At 41.2% G+C, this 23,751-nt stretch overlaps 1 protein-coding gene across 3 annotated transcripts in view; it reads right to left on the bottom strand.

The window, feature by feature from the left end:
- Nucleotides 1-3,047: 3,047 nt before the first annotated feature.
- ABCB1 (ATP binding cassette subfamily B member 1) overlaps nt 3,048-23,751 on the bottom strand; it is a 66,805-nt gene continuing 46,101 nt past the window's right edge. For all 3 annotated transcript variants that reach the window (XM_073334084.2, XM_073334085.2, XM_073334086.2), the window contains 8 exons: nt 23,469-23,672; nt 20,322-20,422; nt 19,135-19,275; nt 13,451-13,607; nt 12,190-12,387; nt 6,346-6,552; nt 5,195-5,341; nt 3,048-3,309 (listed from right to left, as the gene is read on the bottom strand). In XM_073334084.2, the coding sequence (XP_073190185.2) occupies nt 3,112-3,309; nt 5,195-5,341; nt 6,346-6,552; nt 12,190-12,387; nt 13,451-13,607; nt 19,135-19,275; nt 20,322-20,422; nt 23,469-23,672 (1,353 nt within the window). In that variant the 3' untranslated portion in view covers nt 3,048-3,111. The remainder of the gene's footprint in view (nt 3,310-5,194; nt 5,342-6,345; nt 6,553-12,189; nt 12,388-13,450; nt 13,608-19,134; nt 19,276-20,321; nt 20,423-23,468; nt 23,673-23,751) is intronic.

Below are 23,751 nucleotides of genomic sequence, written 5' to 3'. Positions count from 1 at the left end.
CTGAAAAAGTAAAATGAGTTATGAGAAACTAAATGGGGATACACATACTGCAATTGCCTTAGGAAGGCAATATACTGGGTCTGGCCCAGCTTAGTACTAAAGCTAAAAGATTTGTCTTCTTTGCAATAAAACACTGTACCCTGAAAAAAAATCAGGCTTATTTTCATTACTAGTATTGACATAAATACTTCCTAGTCAAATGTATTAAACAAACAAATGTACATGGACGTGTTCTTATTATGTTTATACTGCATTGATATTTCACCATTTGATAATTTGGGTTGTAGTCATTTAACACAGCTAACCCATTTATGAAAAAATTGATAACTGAATATGGATTTTTGTACAGTTTCCATTCCATTTTGAAAGTACAAACTGTATTTTTTCCTTAGATCATTGTATCTGTTTGCTTCTTTTATGGCTCCAGTTCATAAGAGAAAATCCAAAATCTTAAAGCTAGTTGCAGTGAAAGAGGACGCTGGACCACACTTTCAAATGTAAATGACTGAAGTTAGGTACCTAAACCCCACAGTGCATAGGTGCTGGAGCATGTACATGTCCTACTGAAGTCAATGAGACCACTTGGTGCTTGATCAGGACAATTTTATTTAGGTGTCTAACTTCGATGCCACATTTCAAAATCTGGCCCAACATCATCATATTTCATGACAATGTGTGTGTGTTAATTAATCATGATCTAAAATAAATTAATTAGCCTTTTATACTGATAGGATAGCTGTGGCCAACATTGTCTGGAAATCATGCCAGTGATAGATGCAAAAACGCTGTGTAAGAACTTGTTACAGGTTCTTCAGGACGTCATACAATTAATGACCATATCCCAGCTTTAGAGCGGACGGTGACATTTCCATATTGTTCATTATTGTATATAGCATTTGCTGAATGAAATGCTAGTCGCAAGGAGGGGTTAAATTCTATGTATAAACCTTAATGATAGTTCAGCATGGACATTTAACACAACTAATGCAAAACCTGTCCATTTGTTATGGGATTTACTGCAGCAACAATGCAAATTTCTTTTAAGAATAATACATCCATTTGCTCTAACACTGCAAACTATGGCAAATGATCAGCGTAGAACTATGTACTATTACACTGTGCCTCAACACCACAAACGTATCAGACTACCAGGATTTTGGAAAATGAAGAATTTGTAATGGCTATTAACAACTTCCTAGGGGTAGCTGATAGAGTATGTATGTTTATTTCAGTGGAGCACTTATTCTGCACCCGACAGTAACTGTTCCAGTGCTAATAGGATATGGTGTTTTTAAAATGGGCATTGGTAACAGTTTTTAATTTTCATTTGTGGAAGAACCAAGGTGAAATTAGAATAACAGGCTGTCTTCAAGTTATAAATAATTGTTATTAATAGCTATCTTCCATTTTCATCATTGGGATTATTTCAAATCAACGGTTTATGCATGAATAGGGAATTTCTCAGGTGAAGGGTGAGGAAGGTAAAATTTTAAAATATAGTTTTAAATTCAGTGTTCTTTTTCTCAAAATAAAGAGAGGAAGCTAGAATGTTACTTGCAAGTTTCTAAGGGATGACATACTTGTGATGAATTAACTACAAACATCACTTCTGCTCCACAGAAATAAAGTGCACATTTAAAGCTGACACGAAGTATAAATTTTGATGAGATTCTCAGGATTTTAAGCTGTCTTTGTATTTTAAAGAAGACTTTTGTTTGATGAACTTGGTCATTTCATCTTACAAATAAAGCCTATATCATGTTGGTTGATTGGTTTAAAGATATACTGCTTTATGCATAGTAACCAGACCTTCTAAAAGGGGAGATCTAGTGTACAGATGATTAAACTAACTCAGCAAATATTCTAAAATCACCACTGTTTACCCTTCTTAGAAGTGTGGGAGCTCCTGGAGACATCAGGGATTGTGTATTACTAGCAGTAGTAGTATAAAAGCACCTAGAGCCCGCAATTGTGATCAAAATCCCACTGTGCTAGGTGCCATACGATAGTGGGGCAGTAATGTAATGTAGATGCTTGCTACAGTGTCAGAAGGGGTTTTTCCATTGCTATACTAAATCCACCACCTTAAGAGGCAGTAGCAAGGTCGATGGAAGAATTCTTCTGTCAACCAAGATGTCTACACCAGGGCTTATGTCAGCTTAACAGTGGAGGAGTGAGGAACGAAGCTGGGAACCTCACAAGCCAAAACACATGGATAGAAATGGAATAGAGGCCATTTTGAAAAAGGTGGCTGCTTTGCTAACAAAGGGCCATACCATTGGCACCTGTAAGCAGAACTTACCTGCTGGAGAGTATCTGCCTGAGGACGCTGACAAGAACCAGGACTCCCAGACAGGGTGAGATTGGATCGGGGGGATTGCATTCAGGACTGTGACTTCCATAGATCTGTAACTTCCTTGTGCTTTAATAATAAAGTGGTTGTGGTTAAGAATTCCTTTGCTAAGCCTGTGTTCATTACTTTGCTGCCAGGTTGTCCCTGAAGGGTATAACTAGAAAACCAGAGCTGTGACAACTAAGAGGACTCTGGGGGAACTGTCTAAACCACTGGCCTTGGGATAGCTAGGGCACTGGTTCTGGGGTTTAGGTGACCAGATTCTGGGGCCTCCCTGCCCAAGGGTGACACATATCAGGTCTGCACCTGGCAGTGTACCTGAGAGAGCACGGTTACTAGCTCTGGATCAGTCACTACTCAAACTCAGGGAGGCTTAGAAGCACATGGGATTTAGGGGTTGGATCCATTCACAACAAACTTGTATCCATCCAGACTAGAAGGAAACGGGGCCAGGTTGTGATAACAGGTTAAGACAGTGGCAGAACCAGTAACAGAACTCTTAGTGGCTGGAGCTGCAGGCCTAAGTGTTTAGATTATGAAATAATTGAGGACATTGATATATGTTTGGTTCAGTGTTTCTTGGCTTTCCAGGGTTTAACAGGACCTCTTCTCTTTGCAGGGTTTCCAGAAAACAAAAGGTACTAAGACTGGTTGGTAATACTGTCTTTTGCAAAATATTAAAACAATTGCACGATAACACTTCAGAAATATGTTTTTAATTTAATTTAATATGTTTTAAACTGCTTTTAATTCATGTTTCATGGTCCAGCTTGAACATTAACTAGAGAATAGTAGATGCCCCTTTCAGCCAAGAGTTGCTGATGTGTTCCTTGTTCAACGACCTTTCCATTCTGGATTACTGCTATCTTGTCAGCATTCTGCACGGTGGACAGGCGATGAGCTATTACAATACAGGTGCGACCTTGTCTTGCTTTATCCAGTGCTTCTTGGACAACCTGTTCAATTACCAAAGCAGAAGATACATTTTTAACTTATTTGGCAAGTAATGCAGAGAAACCCCTTCCAGCTGTTAGTAAGTGAGGTATCTGATATCTTTTAATTTAAATTGTAAATTACCAGTGAGAGAGATGAGGCTGAATGGCTCAAGGGAATAGTAATGGGATGAATGTCTAGCTTCCTGTTTTAAATCTAGCTTGTGTTCACAATGAGCAAGAGCTCTTACTATTGATAAATGGTTGGATACCTATTTGAACTAAGGTGGTGAACATCTCAGGAGAATTGCTAAAGGACCTGTGTCCACATCACCAAAATCACCACAGCTGGCAGCCTTGTTGGCAATCTCAGCAGAAAGACCAAGTATTGTACAGGCACAGAGCTGGTTCCTTTTAGGCCAGTTTTAAGAAGTGGTGGAATGCTTGTATTGCTGCTGTTGTAAGGAAGTCATTCCAGTATTTCATGAGCACTAAGTTCACTTTAAAACTACAGAGAAACCTGTTTGGCAGCAGTGGGCCACCTATCAGTACTGTCAACTCCAAGTTGTCAAAAATCAGGAGACAGGCCACAATTTCTCATTAAATAAATCTTGAGATTTTTGAAGAAATACTATTTTGGGTTGGTTTTATTTGTCTTCTGGTTTCTGCACATTTAGGATGCACTTGGGTCATGTTTTCAAGCTTTTCTCACAAACCAAGAAAATATTTAAATGACAGCTGAATTTCTCACACAATCACATGATTGCAGGAGCTGGGACTAAGATCAACAACAAATACCGAGAGATTTGCAATAAAGTTGTGAGCATTGGCAACACTGAATCAGTATTTTTTGCAAATCTCATAACTTTATGGCAAGTCTCGTGATAAGTATTTTTCTTAATGGCCCAGCTCCTGGAGAAAAGTGATCATGTGAGGATTTCAGCTTCCATTTTTATAAAGGAAGCAAGTCTCTGGCTGTCATGGTTGCAGGGGAAAGCTTGAAAATGCCACCCAAGTGCACCCTAAAAGCACAAAAAGAAGAAAGCAAACAAAAAGCCATGAGGTTCTTTCCTTTCAGAAATGACCACATGAGGAAGAATGGGGGAGGGAGAGGGGGAAAGCAAAGAGTATAGTAAAAAATAATTGACTAAACCAAGACTTAAAATTGGAGAATATGTTTCCCAGAAATATTTCTCAGAGCTGCCAAGTCTCCCAGATCACACAGGAGACTCCTGATTTCTGGTATCCTCCCCAAGATCCAGAGCAGCTGTTTGAACCTGCTGTCTCAACTCAGAGCTACTACTCTATGGTTCAAATCCTGGAGGACTCCAATCAAAGATGTTTTTTACAGCACTGCCTCCAACCAGCCTACTGCCATAGAGATATATCCTGTGTAGTGTGTCACTCTAGCTGTTCTTCTATGGGAGAGAAGACTTGGGGATGAAGCTCTAGGGCCCAGCTGAATGATTGGAGGAGAGTTGTGTGCTGATTAGAGTGTTGCTGTAGATGGGGTCTGTGTTCCAGAAGGCCTGCCCTAACTGGAGTGAGGGCCTAGACGTGCCAGCGTCCTTGGGGAGAGGGAGATTTAGCCAAGTGTGTTTATGGGGGAGAAAGAGGAAGAAGCGGGATCTAGCCTTTTAAATTCTTCTGACATCAGTAGGCAATAGAAGAGTAATTGAAGACAGTTTCATAGTAAGACATTTGGATCTGGGTAATCTAGATTTAGACAGTTGCTGTCATTTATACAAATGAGATAATGCCTCAGTATATATGCATCTCACTTGTAGAAAAGTTCCAGATTTCCAGACTTTGGACTTTTACAGGCATTTATGAAAATCAAAGTAGTAATTGCAATTTTTGTGTTAACAGCCATGGTTTTAGATTCCCCCTGTGTACACAAACAAGATACCTTTTCACTTTCTGTATCTAGAGCAGATGTGGCTTCATCCAGTAGCAGAATTTGAGGATGACGTACAAGAGCCCGAGCAATAGCAATACGCTGCTTCTGACCACCCGAGAGCTGAGTTCCTTTGTCTCCCACACAGGTATTATATTTCTAAATACAATAAATACAAATTTAGAAGGTGCATCCCACCAGCAATTTAGCCTGGATTTGGACTTAAATCACAGAGTCCAATAGAGCATGTGCTTTCTACTCTTGGCCATTTTATTTCAGCAGTTCTTTGAAAGCAGATGACCACAATTATTGAAGGCCACAAACATCTGTCCATCTTAGGTACTTATATGACCTCCATTACCATACTACCTGAACATCCCAATCTTTAATGTATTTAGCCTCAAAACACTCCTGTGAGGTAGGAAAGTGTATTATCCCAATTTTACAGAAGGGAACTGAGAGGCTCACACAGGAGTCTGTGGCAAGTCAAGAAATTGAACTACCCTTTATTGTCTCCCAAGTCCCAGGCTAGCATCCTAACCACTGGACGATCTTTCCCCTCGTGATTTCACCTTGAAGGGAAAATCATAACTTAAAAAATATTACGGTTTTAATCTAAATTATGTACATATCTAATTGAGTGTCACATCTGACTTGTGGCATCCAAAAATGTTAGCTTTTAAAATATGCATGCTGTTTACTAATGAACTGGTCGGTGCTCCCTCAAAGTCTGCACTAGCTTTTATTTGTTACACTGTAAGGATTGCATATGATTTGTTGTATGATTCAGTTTGGCAATGTTCTCAGCCCCTAACTGAACCTTTAACAAAGATAAATTCTACAAAGTGTTTTAGATAACTAAGGGCTAACAAAACAAAATATTTTAAACAATCTTTAATTAAAAGCACTTCTCTCTCTCAATCTCTCAAGGTTTCACATGCTTGTTTTCATAAGCCTAGTTCTCCACTGGCCCATGGAGTCTTCCCGAAAAAAATGTTGTAGAGAAGACTTGAATTTCTAATGTAACAAACAGGCATGGAAAAAACAAATCCTTTTAGATTCCCTATACATCCCAGAGAAGCATAAAAGGGCATAACTCCTTTTTATTTTTCTTTGTAAGTCACCTTTCGTTTTGAGTAAGAAACAAAAAAGGTTTAACTTACATTTGGCAGAGAGTCAATGAAGGAATGTATGTTGGCTGCTCTTGCTGCATTTACAATCTCTTCAGATGACACCTCTCTACTGTTATCTCCATATGCAATATTCTCAGCAACACTGCAGTCAAACAGGATTGGTTCTTGTGAGACAATACCAATGTGAGCTCTAAGCCATTGGATATTTAATAACTTTGCATTTTGGCCATCCAGCAGCTAAAAAGCAAGAATACTTAAATGTCAGAGATAGGGAAGCTTTGACTTACACGAAAAATGTTACATTAATTTTTCCATTCTGTATAGCTAATATCAACAATTCTTTGCAAAATACTTTATACAATGATTTTGCTAGCTTCAGTTTATTTGTAAGGAAATCTCAAAGGAGGTAATTCAAGCCTCCAATCTCAGTTCCTTAGACTCGCTTTCTAACCTTGAGCCTTATTCCTTCTAACATTGTACATATTTATAAAAAATAAATAAAGTAATACACAAAGCAAACACTGCAGAACTGAGTAAAATTCTTTGTCTACAAGGCAATGTTTTACTGGTATAAGTAAAGTTCTGAATTTAAACTGCTACAATTATACTGGTATAACTGGCAAGACTTTCCCATGTAGTCAAGCCCTTAGATTGTGAGTGCTTTCCAGTCTGAAGAAATTTCCCTTCAAACACAGGATTATAATCATCCTTGTAAGATGTAGACTTTGATACCTGGAAAGATACTGGAACAAATTATTTAACTATCAATTTGAAAGCACCTAGAGCAGCAGTGGGCAACCACGCAGCACATCAGGGTAATCCGCTGGCGGGCCGCCAGACAGTTTGTTTACATTTGCACAGCTGCCCACAGCTCCCAGTGGCTGCAGTTCACAGCAGAGGCAGAATCAAAGGGGACCCTGCTACATGGTTGGAACCAGAAAGCGATTCATCTCCTGATCTCCATGTGGAAGTAACAACGGCATCTCCTCCTTTGGGCAATGCAATTCACTTTCACAAATTAGTGGACAGAATGGCATCCACTTTAAAATTACCTTAGGTGGCTTTGAAGGAGGCCACACATACAGTTTTTGACATTCTGGGTCTGCGTCTGCAGTTTTATTGCCCATATAAAGGCAAAAATTCCTTTGTCTCTAATCCAGCACCATGCCAACCGATTTCAAAAAAGGCTGACAAGTTCTACCAAATTCCACCTGAGAGAGTCTCTTGTTATAGCAGCAATGTTTGAAGACCTGACCTAGGTTTTTGAACACTCTCTACTCCTTATGATAAAGGAGGAAAAAGTTGGACTGTCTCGGGAAAAAATTGTTTTCTTCAGCTTCCTTCAACATGCAAGTGGCAAATTGTCAAGCAGTAATGGCCAGGTATTAGTTTCAACTGTGGGAGAACATGTCAATCTTCACCAAACATCTGAGATTCAGAAAACATTATCAACTTTCATCAAAGAGGATCAAAATGTGATCAGGAATGCCTTTAGGGCATCTTTGATGTATCTGACACAACTCTGAGATCTGTGACATTGGCAATAGCTCTACATAGGAATTCATGGTTATGATAGTCTTCTCTTCCTATGGAAATGAGATCTACAGTATAGGACTTACCCTTGGAAGGGGGTGGACTATATAGTACAAAAACTGATGAGATATTGGAGAAGATAGAGCCTTGCTCCACAACTAGATCTCTGGGACTACTGCCTCCTTGTAGAGGGAGAACACCTAAACCTGTGTTCAGATATCATAGGCAATGTTTCACCTTCTTCCTCTTCATTGTTCTTTAATCAAAGGAGACAACCATACTATCACAATAGCAGCAACTGCAGCAAGCATCCTCTCAAACACTGGAAAGGAAGAAATCCTACAAATCCCAGATAAGGACAAAGAATTCCTTGGCCACATCCTCCCTGCAAAATGTCAGGCCACAGGTTTGACATGATAATCAAGAGCTTTGAACCAATTTCAGAAAATCCTATCTATCCAAATTTTATGATACATGGACAACTATCACATCAGACAGGTGATTTTTCAACACAGTAAAGGAAGGTTATACTGTCCAATTCAAAGCCCTTCCTCCATGCAAACTCCTGCCCCTTCCTCATCAGGAACTCTTCCCATGAGAGATTATTAAGAATGGAAATACAAGCTCTACTGCATGCAGGGCTGTAGAAGTACCACCATTAATTCACAGATGCAAAGGGTTTTACTCCCATTTCTTTGTAATCCCAAAAAAGAATGGAGGTCTCTGACCAATTTTAGATCTCAGAGGCCTAAAACAATACATCAGATTGTTTCAGTTCATAATGTTGTTATCTTTTGTGCCAATCATTCCCTCCCTGTCTACTCTGGATTGGTTCATAGCTCTTGAACTCAAGGATACATATTTCCATATGACAATCTCACTGCAAATATCTACTTTTATGTTCTGGGTTCAGACCATTTCTAATACAAAGTCTTACTCTGGTCTCTCCAGGGTTTTCAGCAAATGCCTGGCTCCAGTAGCAGTGCATTTGAGAAGACAAAGGATTTTCTTCCTGAGTTAAATGATAGGTGGCTAAAGGCTCTGTCAGAAAAGGAATTAGTAACAGCCATTCAGATAACCTGTTCTTTGTTCGAAACTTATAAACAAAGAGAAGTCTCTTCTGATTCCATCTTGAAGTATTCCCTTCATTGGGGCGATCCTTGACTCCATAAAGGAAAGGATGCTTTCTGGAACAGAGGTTTTTGAAACTAAACCACCACTATACTGAAACTACTTCTACAACCATCTCAGCTTTCTGGTGTTATAGGTCTTATGGCATTCACAACATACATGACTCCATAGGTCAGGCTCAGAATGAGGCCACTTCAGCAGTGGCTATGAAAACTTCAAACCTAGTGTGGACAGTGTGCTAAAAATACAAATTTTCCTTGGAATTATGAGACTCTCTCTAAAGTGGTGACTGAAACCACAGAATGTCAAAGGAGTATAGTTTAAACCACTTCCTCCTTCATTAATAGTCACCACAGATGCGTCTAAGACAGGCTGGGGTGGGAACATCTCTGCAACCTTTTCAACTGAGATATATGGTATTTTTAGAGAATCCTTGTTACACATGAGCATCTTAAAACTCAGGGCCATCCATCTGGCTCTCAAAGCATTTCTTCTGCAGATACAGGATGCAGTAATTCAGGTGACTATGGATGACATGTCCACAGTATATTTGAACAAACAAGGAGGAACTTGATTGTGACCGCTAGGCAACAAGGCAATAAAGCTTCGGGACTGGTGCGTCCTATACAACATTTACCCAATTGCTTTGCATATTGTGGAAGAACAGTGAGATCATGGATAGTCTGGACAGGGACTCCTTGCAGATGCATGAATGGTCTGTAAAAGATGCAGTTTTTCCAAACTTTTTCAGGCTTTGGGGATTTCCAGACAGATTTGCTTGCCACCAGATTCAATACAAAATGTCCCTCTTTTTGCTCAAGAGAAGGCTTGGACAGTCTATCGTTGATGGATGCATTTTTCTTACACTGGGGAATGGTGTTGATGTATGCATTTCTCCTATTGCCTCTAATCCTCAAAGTTTTTTTTAAAAAAGATAATAAAACAAGATTTGGCCAGGATAATTTTAATTGCTCCAGCATGTCTGTGGCAACAATGATACATGGAGTGACTCCATTTATCCAATGGCAAATACAAGATGCTCCTGCTATCAGCAGATTTACTGTCCAGAGTGGGGAGGGTCTGTACCCAGATCATCGGTCATTACATCTAACAGCGTGGGCAATAGGACTTCAACAGATTCAGAAAGACCATGCTCTGTTGAGGTGCAGCAAGTTTGTATTAATGCTTGAAAAGCACCTACCAGGAGACGCTACAATTATAAATGGAAAAAAATTTGTTATCTGGCAACCGATAGGGATGTTGACCCAGTCTCAGTTCCCATACAACTTGTTTCGGAATAATTGTACTTAAAAACCGGGGTGAGAGGAGGTTGTCTCTCTCCTCCATTAAAGTCCATTTAGCAGTAATAGCAGCATTCCATACTCATGCTAATGGAAAATCCATCTTCTTGCACAAGTTGGTGAAACTTTGTTTAAGAGGTGTATTGAATTTGTATCCCCCAGTATGGGAGTTGGCCCCCTCCATGGAATTTAAACTTAGTTTTAACACAACTTATGTCCCTCCCATTTGAGCCTCAAGCGAGCTGTTCTTTGATTCATCTTTCTAGACAGACCGCTTGTATGGTAGCCTTCACTTCTGCTAGAAGAATTAACGAGTTACATACATTGATGGCAGAACCCTGTTATACTACTTTTCAAAAAGATAAAGTGTTTTTTGAGCACACCCTAAATTCTTTCAGAGTGGTTTCCAAGTTTCATGTTAATCAAAGTATTAATTTACCTGTATTTTTTTCCCCTAAATCTCATACAAGTAAAGGGGAATCTAGAGTACACTCCTTGGATAGGACTAGAACAGTCTTATATTACTTGGACAGAATGTATTTAACTCGTATGCTGGTACTTTTAAGGGTTGGACCATTTCAGCACATTGCCTATCCAGATGGGTCAGACTGTGTATTCAAGTGTTATAATGGAGCTTCACTTTCTCCTCCTGTTCCACTTAGAGCCCATTCTACTGGAGCGGTTGCTACAACTGCAGCATTCACTAAATATATTCCTCTTATTGAGATATGCAAGGCTGGCATGTGGAATTCAGTTCATACTTTTACAAGACATTATGCTTTGGATGTGGTAACAAGGTCTGGTGCACAATTTGTCGGAGTGATGCTCCAACTGCTGTTTAATTAGGACTCCACTCCCTTCTTCCAGTTTACAGTACTGCTTGCCAAACTATCCCCAGAGCAGGAATATGCAGAGGGCACTTGAAGAGGAAATGAAGGTTATTTACTTGTAACCAGAGTAAAAGATAGATTCTGCATATTCACACTCCCCACCAACCTTCCCCACTTCTGTAGAGTCCTACTTTTAGGGTTAATCAATATTCTGCTTTAGTATTTGAAGGGAACTGAGGCAGCAACAGGTGCCACTCCCCTTTTCATAACCATGCTCTCAGGACACACTCAAACACTAAGGGCAAGGGAAAGGGGGTGGGGCGCCATAACTGGCACTGCTACTAGAAGGTTCCACTATCCTGGCTGCATCCAGTCAGAGCATCCCAAGAGTGGGAACATGCAGAGTCCATCTTGAAGAACTCTGGTCACAAGTAACGAACCTTTATTTGCTATGTCATAAAAGTTGACATGAAAGTGCTTTTTAAATACTAATTATGTAGTGGGGAGGTTTGATATGCACTTTACACACATTTGAAACCTAGATTATTGTAAGCATTTAGGAAATATTCATTACTATGGTGTCTGGATGTGCTTTAAATTGCATAAATTTGGTATTTAACATTAAAAATAAGGAGCAAAGGTCCCATACTTCCCTGCTGCTCATAGTTTTAAGATACAGGAGGGAGGGGCATTTATATTAGTACACTATATAAGTATCTGCATTTAATACATTTTATGGGTTTATAATAATTAGCCATCATAGGGCCCAATCCAAATCCCACTGAATTCAGTGAAAGTCTTTCCACTGACTTCAGTATGTTCTGGATCAGGCCCATGTAGCAATTTTCATCCATGAATCATTTCCCTTAACTCAGAATGACAGGAGAAGTGTGGAAAATTTTGCATTCTTCCTACCTTCGCTATGGCTATACACAGAACCCTAAAAGTCCGCTAGTACCTCCACTTAATCTTCACAAAGAATACAAAAATATCAAAAGTACCTATTGCATTCTATTATAGTAACAAGAATGAGATAGGCAAGTTCTCATTTAACCAGGTTCTCGCAAGGAATCACTCACCATTTCTCCACCAAGAGGATCATAGAACCTCTCAAGCAACTGAACAACAGTGCTCTTTCCACAGCCGCTGCTGCCTACGAGCGCCAGGGTCTGTCCCTTTTCTACCTTAATATTCAAGCTTTGAAGCACTTGGACATCTGGTCGAGTTGGATAGTTAAACGTCACTTCTTTGAATGTTATGTTGCCTTCGAATATATCCTATAATTGAAATGGTAACATCTGATCAATTTTTAGGAAAATTCTGATACATCGTAAAACAATATACAGAGAACTAGAACCATCCTGTTCCTACTGGTTTCCATGGGAGTTTTGCCATTCAACTTCAATACAGCCAGGATCTGGTCCTTATTGTGACTTTTCAAAAATTAACAGTGTAAAATTATTTTGAAGACAGAGATTCTGCTAGTTCTGCTTCACACTAGTTTTAATGTAAGCCCAAATTTTCAAAAATGATGCTAATTTTGGATCACCAGCTTCATCTAATGCTTTCTGTAAATCAGGCCCCTTTCAGAATCTCAAGGTAAGCACTGAACAATAGCCACTTCTGATATTCTTGGCCTGTGTACCAAAGCAATCCTACTTTAGAGTTTTTTGTTTTTTTTTCAAATTAAATTACAGTACAATTATCATTACCATATATGCACCCAAATGCTTACTGTCAAACTTATGATTCCTGGTAAGTGTTAACAGCATTTTCTTAGACCTTGTTGCTATTATTTTAAAAATTAGAAGGGTTAGTCAGATGGTAAATTCCTTGGAGCAAAGTCCTACCATCTTTATTTGTGTGCAATACCACAATAAAAATAATATACTGAACTGCTATTGTCCTGTCTGCCTCTTTGAGTGATGCCCACCTAGATTCACCAACTTCTTAGCTCCTATAGCACACTAACATTTATTATTAGCGTCTTGTATATAAATTGAATCCCAAAACATTTTACAACGTTAATATAAAGCCTGATTATATTTTCATTGTCCGTGCATGGATATGCTCCTCCTGCATAGAGGAGAAATTGGCTGCCTCTGCAGCATTGTTCCCATTTTCACTGGCCCTTGCAGGGGGCTCTCCACAAAGAAATGCAAGGAAGGACCATGCAGAAGCAGAATTTGTCCCACATAGTTTTTGGATGAAACACAATGTTAATGGCCCCAAGAATCAGTTAATCTAAACACTTAACTTGTGAGTGGGGGAAGAAAACCTCAGTGTTGACATTAGTTAGTGTAGTAGGTGATATTGTCCATAATACAATGATCAACTTACAGGCTTCAGTCCTTCATCACTGTAACTGTCTATTAAGGGGGCTCTTTCAAACAGCGTGAACAAGTGTGCTGCTGACATCTTGGCTTTGGCATAGTCTGGAGTAAATGAACTGGTCTGTCCTAGTGCCATTGCACCAAATACAATAGCTGAAAATACCCTGCGAGAACAAGACAAGAGAGAAAATAAAATAATGAGGTTGTAGAGGAAGGGGTGTAAACTATTGGGAGGGGGATGGTTAGAGTAAAAAAAAAGTTGTTAAATATCATTGTAATGAATAGTCTTGTACCATGAGTAAATGTATCCACTTTTAATAAAGTGAGAAACAAGCTTCTGTTCCAAACTCAGTGTTTCCTTTATTTATTAATGCAATTGCTAATTTTTGGCAGGATCCCAAATTTAAGCAGCAGGGAGACAGGACTTAAGTGAGATTCTGGATATTGGGAAGAAGGCAAAAGGAGCAGCTGCAGAAGCAGCTAAAACATGGATTGCTGCGTATGGGTGAGGGAGTACAATGGGGCTAAGCTAGAGTGATCCCTCCCCACCAGTGTGCTGCCCCTGGATCTAAAACTGTGCAGGGGAGAGATAGACACTCACTCACTCTCTGCAGGAAGGAACCAATCAGAGATTCCAGCCAGTAGGAGCAGCTGGAGTAGCTTTGACTGGACTTTCTCTGCTCTGATTGGCTGTCTGCTCCAACCCTTGTCCTCTCTCACAGTCTCTTCACCTCAACGTCACTCCGAACTTTCCCATTTTGCCCACTACTCCCCTACTCTGCCTCTCTCATGCTCTCTTCAATGCCCCCTCTTCCTTCACTTTAATTTCCATTTAACAAATTGCCTCCTAATTCACCCTTCCCCCTCCCAACCTGCAAAAAATTGTGGAATTCATATGACGTTGCTGCCATTACAGTGTTCACATGCTTGTGTGCTCTACCTCTTCCCCCATCCTCTCTCATCTATTTAGACTAAGCTCTTTGGGGCAAGGACTGTCTGCTACTGTGTTCATACAGTGCCTAGAAGAATGGGGCCTCATTCTTGGTTGGCCCCTAGGCATTACCGTAATAAATATGATCAATAATTAAAAATTGGTGCTATTTGGCATATCCAAGTATGTAAGAGGGATTAACTTTCAACAGTGGTTAGCCAATTATCCCAGCCACAAGGACAGTTGTACAGGGATGTTTTGGAAACATGTAATTGTAAATTATATCCAAATACTTCAGTGTAGTAACCACAAGAAGGCTATTCATTATCTTACTTAAAAAAGGTATCTATTTTTCTAGACTAGGGGTAGGTATAGAAAGACAACATATTAATTGTAATCCACCTCCAGGGGTAAAATGCTGGTCCCACTGCCATCTTTGGCAAACTTCCCATTGGATGTGGATTCAATTAAGGGCTCTACCACAGATCTCTTGGGTGACTGTTGGCAAGTGTGATGGGGCATCCACCCCACACTGGCCTGTGAGGGGTTAATGGATCCCTAGGGAGGCTGTGTGAAAAGCAGCCAATAGGAGTAGAGCTATGAGGCACAGTCAATCAGGGCCTGGCAGGCCCATATAAGAAGAGCTGCAGAGTCAGTTGCTCCCTGGAGCTCAAGGAGGGAGGATTGGCTGCTGTGCAGGTGGAAGAAAGCTAGCACTCTGGACAGAGCAGTGCTTAGCAGGAACAGAAGAGTGTGAGAGAGCTCCTGGCTGACTGGCATATTGAGGCCCTGCGGTAAGGGTGAAGAAGATGCTGGGGTCATGGGGAAGTGTCCCAGGGAAATGTATTGAGAGGTTGGAAGGGTCACAGCTGGGCCGGGACCTGGAGTAATGGGCAGGCCCAGGTTCCTCCCTCCCCCTTGCCATTGAGAAAGTGACTGGATTGCAGTACTGGCCCCCTGAAGCAGGGAGTGCAGAGTATGCCATGGCTGGAGGGCTGTGTCCTGAAGAGGATGCCACGGTTCTTAGAGTGACAAGAGTCCAGGAGGAAAAATGATGGCAGGTGAGACACCACTGGGAGTCGGTGTACCGACCTGCAGAGATGAACCACAAGATTACCAGCAGGAGGCGCTAGCATGGTAAGTCCCACCCTGTCACACATGGTAGAAAATGTGGGCACATGGTTGCCTCTGAGGGGAGGGGACTGAGTGAGAGACTAAGATAATGTTGGACAGCCACCCCTGATACAAGGGAAGTGGGAAAGGCTATAGCAGAGACACTTGGGTCAAAAGGACAATGGAGCTGCATGTGTGGAGGCCTTTTTGGTGGAAGGCAGGTGTACCTTCCCAGGCTGGACTTCAGAGTTGCTGCTCCCACTAAAGGGGGGCGATGAGTAACCCAGGGGGATCCAGGCCCTAATGAGCCAGATCCTGGAGAACCAGCAACAGTGGAAGGCACAGAAACACTTGCAGGAATGCCTGGAAGAGCAGCGTTATTTGCTCAAGATCCTCCAGAGGGCCTGGGGCAAGAAGCGAGGCTCCAGGTCAGGAGGCCAGAAGCCTGAACAGAACAGTCTTACACTTGTGAACAGAGGGGACACTTTAAGAGAAATTGCCCCTATTGGGATGGGAGAGAGAAGCCTTATGCAGAGAGTGGGAAAGAGCAACAGCCCAGGAGAGTCCCGCCTTTGAAGTGAACAGGGAGGGGATGGGCATGTTGGACCTGTGGGCAACAGAGGTACCTGCAGAGGGAGTGCCCAGACCTGAGTGGTAGGGTCAAGGCTAACCCAGGGGAAGGGCCTGAGCAATGGAAGGATCATGGGAGGCCTCTGACCAACGGGAAGCAAAGAATTTCTTATTGGTGCCATGAGAGGACCATATAAGAAGGTATTACACCTTTAAGAGAAGGCAGGATAGAAAAGGGATGCCTGGGAACCAGGCATGACACTGTATGGAATTTGCAGGAGACTTTAGGATATTATGAATATATTGTAATTGTAATATTGTAAAATTGCAATGGGTTATGCCAGATATGCCATGTAAAGTATCTACAAAAATATTATAATTTGCCAGGTATGATAATCTCATTTGTGTTTGTATCACCCTTGTATTGTAAATTATATGTATGGTATGTCTGTAGTTCCAAACTTGTGCTGTGACACACCCAGGCAGATTGGCATTAGCACTGCTTTGCCTGCTTGACAGCCCATCAAGGGACATCAGCTATACAATTGACCTATTGACAGAAAGCAAGGGATACACCTTATGACTCAGCAAGGCATGCAGGGGCATACCTATGGACAGAACACTAAGGCTTCCAGGGCAGCCAGGGCAGCTTGTGTTTGGACCAAAGGAAACCAAGCTGTATGGCAAGGACTATAAAAGGCAGCTGCATCTTCTCCATTTTGTCTTCAGTCCTCTTCTTGTCTTCATTCTTGCTTATTAGCTCTGGAGTAACCTTTCTACAAATGAAGCTCTGAACAAAGGACTGAATGACCCATCCAAGCTGTGGATGTATTCCAGAGGGACTTTCAAGCCAGCAAACTCACCAGTACTGCTAGGAACCTGATGGACTTTGAAGTCTCTGTATGTATGTGACTTTTACCATTTAACCTCTCTTCTTGTTCTTGCTTTTTTCAATAAACCTTTAGTTTTAGACACTAAAGGATTGGCTGGCAGCATGGTATTTTGGTAAGATCCAAACCCATAGTGACCTGGTAACAGCTAACCCTCTGGGGTCAGAAGAACATTTTGTATATGTGAGCAAAGTTGTTTAAATAACTTCTCACTGTACTGGACGTAGGTGCTGATTGGAAGCCAGAGAACTGGAATGCAATAAAGGGGGCTGTGCGATTTCTTTTTTTGCTTCTTGATAACCAGTGTGGGGGATCAGAAGCACAGTTGATGACAGGTTGGGCAGTTTGACTTAAGTGTTACCCACCAGTCTTGGGAATATCTGCTCTCCCTTTTGCAGCCAGTCCTGACCTTGGCATTTCCAGGGAGGGCTTCCCTAGGCACCCTAGGTCATACCAGGCTAGATCAGGTGGTGGTGGTGATGACGACTGGGTAGGGAGCAATCTCCCATGCCCAGCAGGAGGTGCTAAGGAGAGGGTGGATAAGATGACTGGGACGGAGAGGACCCAGACAGACAAGGGAACCCACACTTAAGCAGGACAAGCTGTAGTAGGGACTTAGACCTTGGAAGAAGTGGTGCTGGGAGAGCCTGCAGAGCCAGGGCTAGGTGTTATGGGAGAAACTGAAAGCCACCGAACAGGCCTTGCGGATAGCACAAAACAAGGCAGAGGGAAATTCAGAGACATCATGGAGCAGAATGGCAAGTTGCTCCTCCTGGTAGAAAATCTGAGGCAGGAGAGGCATGTCCTATGGACACAGCTGTGGGGAAAGCAAGGAAGGTAATTCTCCTGCCCAAGGCAGTTTGTCTTAAGGGGAAGGGTGTCTGATGGGGCATTCCCCCCCACACACACACACAAACACTGACCTGTAAGGGGTTAATGGAGCGAGGGGCAGTCAATCAGGACCTGGCAGCCCATATAAGAAAAGCTGTAGGGCATAGCAGGGTCAGTTGCTCCCTGGAGCTCAAGGAGAAAGAACTGACTGCTTTACAGGTGGAAGAAAGCTAGCACCCTGGACAGAGAAGTGAGAGAGAGCTCCTGGCTGACTGCTAAGACTGGCACGCAGAGGCCCTGAGCTAAGGGTGAAGACGGTGCTGGGGAAGTAGCCCAGGGACATGTACTGAGTGGTTGGAGGGGACGCAGCACATGGCTGCCATCTACGGTGTCCCTGGGCCAGGACCTGGAGTAGTGGGCAGGCCTGGGTTCCCCCGCCCCTGACCGCTGAGGAAGTGGCTGGACAGTTGGATTGCAGAACTGGCCCCTGGAAAGGGGGGGTGCAGAGTATGGCACAGTCAGAAGGCTATGACCTGAAAAGGATGCTGTGGTCCTTGGAGCAATACGGGTCCAGGAGGAGAAGTGACAGCAGGTGAGACACCACTGAGAGTTGGTGTACTGACCTGTGGAGCTGATCCACAAGATGATCAGCAGGAGACACTAGCATGGTGAGTCCCACCCTGTCACACCAAGTCACTCAGACCCTGATCTTGCATGTAGGTGTGCACTGCAGCAACCAAGAGCAGGGGCACTTGCAGAATCAACACCATATGAGCTCTCAGTGCCCCACCTGTAAAATGGGGATACTGATAATACTTTCCTCACATGCCTTTTTTGTCTTTTCTATTTTTTGACTACAAACACTCTGATAGAGACTCTAGCTAGCCACGTATAGCATCTAGCACAATAGGGCTCCAATCTCATTTGGGGCCTGTAGGCACTTCACTGACATCAGAAAGGCTGACTACTGAAGCCAAAATTATAACATGTTAAGTATTAGCCATAATTTCAAAATACTCCCTGAACTATTTCTATTTAGTCCTTCCTTAAAAGCCAGTACACAACATTTGAGACAAGGTACATTGAGAGCTATACCAATGTCTACCAGCGTTCCATATATAATTAAATGAAGGGCCCAGTTGACATGTTTACTAGGAGCATTGCAACTTGGAAAGATAACACAAGTTATCGATCCTAATTCAAGATGAAGGCCAGTGCTGCAGGTCAGTATGTAGACTAACAATGGTCTATGTATTGTTCTTCTAGTCCTCCTGCTTTTACCTTCATAAGGTTATCCCCCAATATATAAACACCTTCCCCTGTATGGACAAAAAGAAATTGCAAAAAGACACTTACAAAAACACACTTTTAAACTCCATGTATCCATTTCCCACTAGATAGGCACCAAACCGAAAACATCCAGCATAAGTAAAATACATAATTGCTTGTGTAAGGCCAAAACTAAGTCCAAAGATATGTGCCTTCTTCACAGAATTTCTGTAACAAAGAATGAGTAGTGTTATTATACATAAATACTAAAAGTAAAATACAGTTATGTCTGAGAAGATGCTGAGAGCCCTTCACTTTCATTACTTTGGGATGAGGTCATTCCCCAACCTCCTGCAGGACTGGGCCCTAAAAAGAGAATTCTTGTATGTTTTAGGATCCCATCTACCTGCAAAAAAAAAAATCAATCAAAAGATGAGGGTAGGGGAAGAAATCACTATAGCTGTGATCCCAAACACATCTGACAGGAGCAATTGTTGTCCTATCCTATAGAGTCTGAACGCTATTGTGTTAAAATTATTTTACAATTCATGGTATGATTACCAGTTTCAAGGCTTTTAATTAAACATATTTTTGAAATTGTACAACCTCGCAGCACACGAAGAAAATCATTAACAAGTCCTGATTCTGCAGGGAGCAAAACTAATCCTAGTAGAGCAATATACTGTTCTTTGTTTTGCCTTGAGCACCAACCAAACCTTTATGTCAAACATAATATGATGCTTTATATCACCTGTATTGTTAGGCTGATGAAATAACTTAACTGCTCAGTGATCTACTATTGAAATTACTATACAATTTTGGAACTTGCTCCTTCAGTCCTTACCAATGCAAAATTCCACTGGCTTTAATAAGAGTTTTGCCTAGGAATACAATGTAGAAGTGCACAAACGCACACAAAAAACAGGACTCCTAATTGCAAGAATTGCTAAATGAAATGCTCAATTTCCAGAACATAGTTTCAAGAGAAGTAAAACTGATGAGGACATACCAGGTACTGCAACAGCAAACACCAATACCACCATAGAGGGTGTAAAAAGAAAAATCTCATTTAAAGTAAAGAACAAAAACAACTATGGTTACGATTGCTTGTGTTTGTTTGAAGCGAAATATATTGTATATTGTTAACTAGGTTTGACATAGGAGATTTTGTGATACACCAGCAGAGAATAAATTGTTTTAGTCTATTAGTGAAAATTTACATTCAATTCTAAAACAAAAAGTATGATTTTTAAAAAAAAATTTATATCTATTACCTATATGGTCCTTGCAAATTTTGTCCATACATAAATTCAAATTTTCTTTCCTGGGTCAAAGTAACAACAGTTCGAATATTTTCTATGGCTTCAGTAGCAATCTGTAATAGAGAGCATATGCTCATTAACAGAAAAATAAGGTCACACTGCAATTTCTAATTCTGACCTGGTAAAAAGAGCTTGGGATAAATGCTATAAAAATCACAGAATTAAATTCTCGATAGTAACCAGTGAGTATGAGTGCTCACTTCTACACAGCCCGATTTTCAGAAGGTAGATGCTCAGAATTTTCTGAAAAATCAACCTTGTTGAAAGAGTCCCAAATTGGATATCCAATATTACTACTCACTTTCAAAAAATTAGGGAAGCTTTTCAAAGGCACAAATGGCAGTTTGGCACCTAACTCCTATTGACTTTGTGCCTTTGAAAATCTTCCCTGGAGGCTAATAAATAAAACCAGGTGGGATTTTCATAAGTGGCTAAAGGACTTAGGCACCCAACATCTATTGAAAGGGGACTTGGCTGATTAGTCCCCTAGACGCTTTTGAAAATCCCACCAGGAATCTATAGTTTATTAAGGGAAATTTAATATGAACACGACTTCTTGTATCAAAAGTTGAAATATAAGAATGGCCATACTGGGTCAGACCAAAGGTCCATCTATTCCTGTCTTCTGACAGTGGCCAATGCCAGATGCTTCAGAAGGAATGAACAGAACAGGTAATCATCAATTGATGCATTCCCTGTTGCCCATTCCCAGCTTCTGGCAAACCGAGGCTAGGGACACCATCCCTACCCATCCTGGCTAATAGTCATTGATGGACTTATCCTCCATGAACTTATCTAGTTCTTTTTTGAACACTGTTATAGTCTTGGCCTTCACAACATCCTCTGGCAAAGAGTTCCACAGGTTGACTGTGGGTTGTGTGAAGAAATACTTCCTTTTGTTTGTTTTAAACCTGCTGCCTACTAATTTCATTTGGGGACACTTAGTTCATGTGTTATGCGAAGGAGTAAAGAACACTTCTTTATTTACTTTCTCCACACCAGTCATGATTTTATAGACCTCTATCATATCCCCCCCAAGTAGTCTTTTTCAAGCTGAAAAGTTCCAGTTTAATTAATCTCTCCTCACATGGAAGCTGTTCCATACTCCTAATAATTTTTGTTGCCCTTTTCTGTACTTTTTCCAATTCCAATATATGTTTTTTGAGATGGGATGACCACATCCCATCACATTCAGTGACAAATGCTTAGTAACCCACTGAAGACTTCAGGGCTCATATCATAGGCCTCCTACAGTAAACAAAAGATAACTGAAATGAGTGTATTTAACTTTCATCCTTCAGCTGGATAAGACAATGGACGATAAAAGCTACAGTGTAACTGGTACATTCCATCATTGGAGTCTTTTTCCCTAAACAAAAGCATAATTGCCTAGATCAACTAGACATAAGAATATGTAGTGACAAATAGTTTAACAGTAAGGGCTAGAAACTGAAAGTGTTACACAACAGGTTCATATCTAAAACAAAATTTAGGCAGCCAAGTCCAATATCAGTATCCTATGCAAAGGGGCCTATTGGAAATTTGCACCTCTTTGAAGGGCTTCTCTGAGAAGTCACTCTAAAAAAATGCATTAATGGGGCTTTATCTTTCAAACACTCCCGGTCAAATTTGGTCAGCTTAGAAGTAAAAATATATTTTTTTCTACCTGCCAACCCTGTAAACTCATCTTCAGTTCTGAGTTTTCTTTCTGGTTTATGCATTTGTAAGCAGGGTCTGAATGAGCTCTCCCCTGACATCTAGTGATGAGCTGGGGAAGAGGACTCTCGGAGCTGACCTTGTTTGCATGGACTCATCTACTCTGTGTAGGTGAGCAGCAGGATAAAGCTGCTTTGCCCAAATGACCACTTTTGGTGGGTGTTGGATTGCAAGTCACTTTGTTATTGGGTGCAGGGGTAATAAAGGCTTGTTATCCTTGTTGTGTGAATCAAAGGCAGCAGAACTGTACTTGGCATGCCCTGATTGAGGGGTTCATCCTCAACTGAACTGCACTTACTAAGCTGGGAGTGCCAAAATCTAGTAGAGATGAGAGGAGGTGTGGTCAGATTTTTGTACATTGTGGTGTGGGCTCTGCTTAAGGGTCCTGGACACCATTTGACCCTCCCCTTCTCCATTGTGTAATGACAGAGCTGATTAAGACTCAATTTAGAGTCTTTTGTTGCAGATCAGTAGAGCTGAAATCACTGAAAACCAGGTCTAAGCATTAGACCTGCTATGAGACAGTGTCTCTGAGTAGCTGCAATCACTGAGAGCTGAAATCACTGAAAGATGTGTTAGGTGGAACCTCAAAACATCTTGAGCTGAGTGGCCGGTGGAGTGGCATTACAAGTGGTGGCTCATTCGGGAAGTCTCTGAAGCTCGGGACACACTTCCTCAGCTAGGGGAAAATATGTAACCCATGCCTGCTTGGTGTGGCACTCTGTGCCTCTCTGGTGGCAGCTAGACCAGCTACAGATTGATGAGCCTGCTACAGCCTTGGCTAAGATCGATGTGTCTTTTAGCTTATGCAGTGGCTGCCCTGTTCCCAAAGGAGTTTTGGCATGAAGTTACTCCCACCTCTTTCAACTTTTCCTTTCAAATATTTCTTTAAACCCTTTCTTCAATTTTTGTTTTCCTTTTCCACCCAAGAAAGGACAGAATGAAAAGAGGAACCGGTGGGCAGTATTAGTTACACTGTCACTATCATATATTCTTGCTTGGTGAAGATGTACATACAGTTTCACAGAGGTAAGATGGAAAAAAGGGGAGATATGTGGCAAGCTGAAGAGAGATGAAACCAAAAAAGCAAGAGAGGCTAGAAAAGAAAGAAGGGAAGCACAAAAAATAAAGAAAAGAGAGAAGAGGTATGTGATCTTAAGAGCTTAGCATATTCTGGGTGTTACCACAATGTAAATAATATCAATAGTAGATGTTTTCAGCTCCATATCTAGCAGATACATCAACATAAAAAAAGGATAGAATACAACAATGCAGAGTTCAACTTCCCTAAGAATGAATATATTCTTGATCCATTACTAAGACCTGTTAAACATGACTGTACAGTAGAATATAAAAAGAGAGATGAACTTCACTGGAACCCACCTTTCCTGCAGCTTCCAGTTCTTCTTTATCCTTTTTTGCATGTCCAGAAAATATTTTCATTTCAATGATTCCTGCTATGGCAATGACTGGCACAATGGCTAAAATCAAAAGGGTCAGCTGCCAGCCATAGACGAATGATATAACAATTCCAGTTCCAAGGTTAGCTATGTTTTGGGTAATTAAAGCCAGTCTGGCACCTGTAGCCTGGAACAACAAAACCCAAATAAAACAACTGTATTCCATAATTTTTTATAAAGCAACAACATAGAAATTAGACATGAAA

The sequence above is a fragment of the Lepidochelys kempii genome, chromosome 2 (genome assembly GCF_965140285.1).
Source record: "Lepidochelys kempii isolate rLepKem1 chromosome 2, rLepKem1.hap1, whole genome shotgun sequence".
NCBI lineage: Eukaryota > Metazoa > Chordata > Testudines > Cheloniidae > Lepidochelys > Lepidochelys kempii.
This window is presented reverse-complemented; position numbering and strand designations above follow the sequence as displayed.